Genomic DNA, 7,155 nt, shown 5'->3' with positions numbered 1-7,155 from the left:
ACATAAGTTTTGGGGTAGCTTGTTACATGGATTTTAGTTGAATCGGTGAGTCAGGCAGTTCAAGAATTATTTATGTTAGGATGAGAGATGGAGGAGAGATGTTAAGCCTATCTGAATAGGTGTATTTTCAAGGAGCGTCTGAAGCTATACAAGGTTGGAGACAAAGAGATTATAGGAGTGAAGAGACATAGGTCAGAGGTTGATCGAAGAGGATGGGTTGGGGAATATTTGGAGATGAGAGAGGAAATATAGTTATTGCTAAATAATGGTTTCTGAGATTTACTATTTCAGTTTTGGAAAATATGTCAAATCGTTATGTGATAAATCATACATGTTTTGCATGTTTTACTCTACACATCATATACTTTAATATATAACTGTTTTTATTCTTCTAGAACTCAATCAAGACTGAAGATGTCAGTAACTGACACAGATTTGTCAAGCTGTCCACTAGTGGTGGGAGATGTCACCAGTGAAGTAAAATTAGACAGACCAAGGGTGATATCGAAAAGTGGCCATAGCAATGTGAAGCTAGATAAAGTAGATGGTGTCTTTCTCCTATACCTTCAAGATTTGTGGACCACTGTGATTGACATGAAATGGAGATATAAACTCAGCTTATTTGCTGCTACTTTTCTGGTGACATGGTGCTTTTTTGGAGTCATTTACTTTGTCATTGCATATGTCCATGGAGACATGAAAAAAGAACAATTTTCCAACCACACACCCTGTGTAATGAATGTAGACTCCTTCACCGGAGCATTCCTCTTCTCTATGGAGTCTCAAACAACAATTGGCTATGGGTTCCGCTTCATTACAGAAGAGTGCCCATTTGCAATTTTTCTTCTTGTTGTACAACTGGTTCTTACAACTTTAATTGAAATTTTCATCACTGGCACTTTTCTGGCAAAAATTGCACGACCAAAAAAGAGGGCTGAAACTATCAAATTCAGCAACAAGGCTGTAATAACTAAACATAATGGAAAACTTTGCCTAGTTGTCCAAGTCGCAAATATGAGAAAAAGTCTTCTCATACAATGTCAACTTTATGGTAAACTTCTTCACACATATGAGACCAAGGAAGGAGAAAAAATCCTTCTTAAGCAAGCCAACATGAACTTCCATGTGGATTCCTCCTCAGAGAGCCCATTTTTAATCTTGCCTTTGACATTCTATCATGAACTTGATGAGAACAGCCCATTGAAGGATCTTACTCCACAAAATATCAAAACTAAAGAATTTGAACTTGTTGTTCTTTTAAATGCAACAGTGGAGTCAACTAGTAGCGTCTGTCAGAGCAGAACATCCTATCTTCCTGATGAAATCTACTGGGGCTATGAGTTTGTACCAGTTATTTCTCTCTCTACAAGTGGGAAATATGTAGCTGATTTTAGCAATTTTGATCAAATTAGAAAATGTTCTGTAGAACCTGTATATTATAGTAATTTTGAGAAGCAGCGATTGGAAGAATTGTATAGACAAGAAGCTCTAAAGGAAAGAGAAAAACGATCTACAATGTTAATACAAAGTAATGTTTAACTGTTAGGATTAGGCAGAGCAATACAACTATGAAATATACACATTCTAAAAAAGGTCTGTGAATATGTTGGGTATATAATGTGCTCTGTTATTACATGATGGGTACAGGCATTTTTTAACACATTTATTTATGTGAATTTATATTATGTTATCTATGCACACTTACCTATGAACAAGCCAATAAGGAAAGAGCAATTTAATTTATTTGAAGAAAAAGGAAAATTAAAGGGACACTGAACCCAATTTTTTGCCTTTCATGATTCAGATAGAGCATGCAATTTTAAGCAACTTTCTATTTTACTCCTATTGTCAATTTTTCTTCATTCTCTTGCTATCTTTATTTGAAAGGCAATAATGTAAGTTTAGAAGCCGGCCCATTTTTGGTTCACAACCTGGGTTTTCCTTGCTGATTGGACAGCACCAATAAACAAGTGCAATCCAGAGTTCTAACCAAAAAAGGCTGCTTAGCTTTATCAAATAAACATAGCAAGAGAACAAAGACAAATTGATAATAGGAGTAAATTAGAAAGTTGCTTAAAATTGCATGCTCCATCTGAAGCATTAAAGAAAAAATTGGGGTTTAGCATCCCTTTAAGCAAAAGCTATAAACATTAATATATCAAGTAAATATGTGAATATATCACGGCAAGTGCCAGCAAGCAGAAAGCATTTTGTTTGTGTGTTCAGCATGTTAGAGAAGTATATATATATATTTTTTGGTGCCAGCATGTTGTGAAGGAGATTGTATGGACCACATCCACTGCTTGGTACAATTTTTTTTTTCACTGTGTGTGGGTGGTAACTACTCACTGTATGTTTTGTACTGTAAGTCTTATGTTTGTATTTACATTTTGTATTATATTGACATTTGTCTAATGTTTTTGTGTGTGCAAGTCAAAACTCAGAATAAATGTTGTGCACAATTATGTGACTTAAAGGGACATAAAACACCTCACAATAGATGTTTATAAGTTAACACACTAGTAGATTGTGAATATTCTTGGAATGCATTAACACATTGTTTGCGGCAATTGTTCTGCAGTAGCCAACGTTCACCGTTTGCCCTATTTGGAAGAGCCAATCAGGGCTTGTTACCAGAGTAGACAAGACTTGCCACAGTTATGTTGTTAGTAAAGCTAGTAGTCTTTTGAAGTTCCTTATCCGATGACATCTGCTGAGGCCAATTACAGAGATATGTAGCAGGGTTAGCATTGGGACATCTGCAGTGTGCACTACCTATTATCACAATACAATAAAAGGGGCCAAAATAAATAATTAAAGAAAGCAACGTTGGTTTATAATTCATAATTTAACATTTTATATTACAGTCTTAGGGGCTGATTTAACAAGGGCCGAATGGCCCCTAATCGCCCTGTTTCCGCTGCTCCTTAACTCGTCCGCTGCCTCTGAGGCTGTGGACATTAATCCGCCCAATCGTATACGATCGGGTTGATTGAAACCCCCTGCTAGTAGCCGATTGGCCGCAAATCTGCAGGGGGCAGCATTGCACAAGAAGTTCACCAGAACTGCTTGTGCAATGTTAAATGCCGACAGTGATGTCTGGCGGACATGATACGGTACAGCGTATCATGTCCACCAGATATTAATAAATCGGCCCCTAATGTGTTTCAGATCCCTTTTAAGATGGTATTTGAGTGTTAAGTACATAAACAATGTGGTATGGTGTGGTAGGGTAAACTGATATCTATGTTGCATTTATATTTTTGCATTAATGTATGATTTATTTTTAACCTTACCGCTGGGTCATTACTTGGTAGCTAGCCCCTGTATACAGATAGAACTTGCATATTAGTCATGAATAGCAAATTGTAAATGTTTAGAAAGCAACAAACTGTTTTGTTTTTATTTTTGCAAGCTGAAATAAATTTGAACAGATCAGACTGTGGAACTAAACATAATAATAAATGGATCTATTTGATATTTCTAAACAACATATTGACATCTACAAAAAGGATCAAATATTCAGCACTAGATAGACTGATAACTCTGAATGTTATATACAACTCTTCAAAAACATTACCTAGAGCTAGATTACAAGTGGAGAGCTATATATAATTTCCATGAAAGTAATATAAGCGCTCTACTTTGTAATACAGGCGCACGCTAATGTGCTCTGGTATTACAAGCCCACATTAGCATTGCTAGGAAGCATTGCGCTCACTAGAGTTCGCTTCAATAGGCTTCTATGGAGTCTCGTTCTGACGCCGTCTGAGACGACATCAGAACTTCAGCGCCAACTAAGCGGGTAAGTCGTGTAGCAATGGGAGCAAGTATAAATATATATGTATATATATGTATATGCTGATATACATATATATTTACGAGTTAATATGTGTATAAACACATATTAACACCAAAATATATATGTATATAAGCATATACATATATATTTACAGGGAACACAAAGTTCCCATTGACCACAACCCCCCACTCCCACCAACTTTAACCCAAAAATACTGCCTAGTGCAGTAATTTTATTAAAAAATAAAGATGCTGCCATCTTTATTTTTTAATAAACTACACTTGACAGTATTTTTGGGGCAATTGGTGCAGATTTATAAAATAAACCAGAGATCGGATCTTTGGTTAATTTTGTAAGCGCTAATTACTACCTCGAGCTTGCGGTAGCAATAACCAGCCACTTGTACTGGCTGGTTAATTAATTGCAAACTGGCAAATTTAGATAATTTAGCGATTCACTTGTAATCTAGCCCATAGAATTTAAAAGTATGTACTATACATATAATAAACATTGTATAGACTTAATCAGAAATATCTTATTGCCGGAAAGATAATTATATAATTTAAAATCACATACTGTTAAGATCAGTTAACAAAAGGCTGATCTGCTGCTAGTATTTAAAAATATAAAAGTAAATTATAATCACTGTAAGATTGTTTTTACATGAATATATATTTTTCAATATTTTTGATGTAATTATATTTGCACACTTTTATATTTTGTTGTCATTTGGTGGAGGATTCACATTTGAGTTTAACGTTTTAATGTCATATTTTATATTTACATAAACAAGTTGTATATACTTTTTAAATCTTTTTAACATTGTAAACTCAACTGCCACGATATAATAAATATGTAATAAAATGTTCTGTGGTTTTTAAATTAAAATCAATGAAAATATTCTTTTTAGCTATTATCATAAATACATGTTATTGAAGTGAGTTAAAAATAAAAAAAATAAAGTATATTTTTTTAAAAATGGATTTAGTGTACTTTGAAAATTGTGTTGTGATTTATTTTTTTGACAGCAGCTCAATGATTGCTGCCATACGCTAATTAACCCTTTTGCTGCTGTAATTTAATGCTCCTATAGGAAAGCTTTTTTTCAGTCATTTACATTTATCACGTGCAAATATCAATTTCAGAGCTTTGTCTATGAGGAACAAATGATGCCTTCTTTTCTGTAGACCAAGCAGTTTTAGAAAATAACTTTAGTTTGCATAAATGCCTAAACATAGGAAAAGGCTACAATATAAAAAAATAGATGTCCTATAGCATACATAATAGCAAATAGCATAATAGGCACTAGAAAATGCAGATATTTGATTGGGTCAAAAGAATGACACATTGTCACCCTTCTCCTTTGCAGTCTATGGGCATTGCAGAGGGTTATAACAGATCTTCTCAATTAAAAGGTTAAATAGTTATTATTTAGTGACAACATGCTATTTGCATTCTACTAAATGAAAGAGGCATCTTACATTGGGGTACAATTACTAAACCTGTGAGGAGCTTCTGTAATCTTTAATACAATTAAGCCTAAACATGGACCTCCCTACCACAATAAACACTAAATGCAAAGGCTATAATCCAACTACAGATCCCCAGGTCCTTGCTAGCCTACCCTGGCTCCTAAGTAGCCTGCTTCATGACCTCCACACTACAAACCACCTAAACACCCAAGAGACCCTAACACGATCCTCTATCAAATTTCACAAAACATGACCAGCATAGTGGAAACCCTCCAAACACCCAAGGACATCTCAAAATAAGGAAATCATCCCTTAAAGGGGTCATTAACTACCAATGAACCCCCAAATCCCATTGCCAGATTCAAAAAAACAAGACAAAACAAACAATAAAAGAACCTAAAAGTTATTTTTCAGCCACATTAGAAGGGTCCAGATCCCTCTAAAACATCTTCCTTGGGTTATTCAAGTGTTCAATGCTTATATTTCATGCAATTCTGATTAATTAAGAGGTTACTCGCTCAGAATTGCGCCTATATAGTTTGCTTCCAATAGTTTTTTTTGTTAATCAGTTTGGAATTGTTTCATTTTTATGTGGAAGTTCATTTTTGGAGGTTGTTTAATGCTCTGAGAGGGGACATTTTGGTTTTGGGGGTCTCTTGAATATTTATGAGTTTTCAGGGTGATTATGTAATGGGGGCTCTTCAATGTTAGGGACATGTTTTGGGGCATTGTGTAGTGGTTCCTTTAGGTGTTAGTGGGTTTTGAATTGGGGTCACAGTAATATTGTTAACACAGTGCAACAGATAATTTACATTTTGATCGTCCACACTGAATTTTCTGATTCTTTTCCAAGAACATCATATATGTTTTACACCAATTTTCTTTTTTATGTTACTTCAGTTTTCTTCAAAATATTTATTTTGTCCCCCCCCCCTCTCTAAACTTACCTTCTTTTTTCTACTCATCATTTCTATCCTCAAGGGAAAAAAATCACAAGCATCAAGCAGAGTTTCTCATACTCATGCATTTTTCTTCTATACCTTTGACACCTCCCTTTCCTTTCTTGCCCTTCTTCCTCCATAGAAGCCAAGATTGATTCCCAGTTACTAAGCCCCCAGGAAAATAAATAACTGGATCAATAAGGTTTAATATAGTAGACATGGATTGACTTGAGACATTTTAATGAAATGGATAAGCTTGTGATCTTTTTAGATGGAAAGAACAGATATAGATTTTGTGTAAACAGCAACACTTTGCCACCTGCTTTGTATGTAGGCATTGGATACCTGTGGAGATCTACAGATGTTTTCATCAAGAGTTTATCAAACTAGAGTGACTGTTAAAGCACTTGAAAAACATAACACAACAGAAATTTGAGTTTAGGCAAAAATATCCAAATGAAGGTGGGTACAGAAATTATAACTAAAAACAGTGCTTGTTACGTGCAGAAATGACCAACATCTTTTTTATTGAGCCAAAAGGTCCAAGGCTTCAATAGAAGGAATTAGAGAGCTTTCAGGCAAAAAACAAACAAACATCTAAATTATTGAAGCAGAGACCATAATCTCAATTAAATTCACTTTTTAATTCAGTAAATAGATTAAATACGTGCCACCAAAGTTCATTTAGACTGGAGGTTTAGATAAGAATATCCTATAAATGTAACTTTATTTCCTCAAAAAACTCATTAACAAAATTCTGAAAAAACTGTATCGTGTTGTAGAAGTCAGAGGGCAAACCCAACTGAAATGGCTATAATTGTTTCTTAAAGCTTTATTCTATTTAGCTTCTCTTTTCCAAACCAGATTGTATGCACTGCATATATTAACCACTTAAATGTGACGGACAATTTAGTGTTGTTCCCATCTCTGGGTTTTCTCT

The 7,155-nt window shown here is 34.6% G+C and overlaps 1 protein-coding gene across 1 annotated transcript; it reads left to right on the top strand.

The window, feature by feature from the left end:
* The first annotated feature begins 252 nt into the window (after positions 1-252).
* LOC128643684 (ATP-sensitive inward rectifier potassium channel 15-like) lies at positions 253-4,785 on the top strand. Its single transcript, XM_053696519.1, has one exon. It carries the CDS (start codon positions 415-417, stop codon positions 1,537-1,539), a length of 1,125 nt encoding a protein of 374 aa, XP_053552494.1. The 5' UTR covers positions 253-414; the 3' UTR covers positions 1,540-4,785.
* The last annotated feature ends 2,370 nt before the right edge of the window (positions 4,786-7,155 follow it).

This window comes from Bombina bombina, unplaced genomic scaffold (assembly GCF_027579735.1).
Source record: "Bombina bombina isolate aBomBom1 unplaced genomic scaffold, aBomBom1.pri scaffold_1125, whole genome shotgun sequence".
Lineage (NCBI taxonomy): Eukaryota > Metazoa > Chordata > Amphibia > Anura > Bombinatoridae > Bombina > Bombina bombina.
Note: the sequence above shows the minus strand (reverse complement) of the source record. Positions and strands in the feature narration are given on the sequence as shown.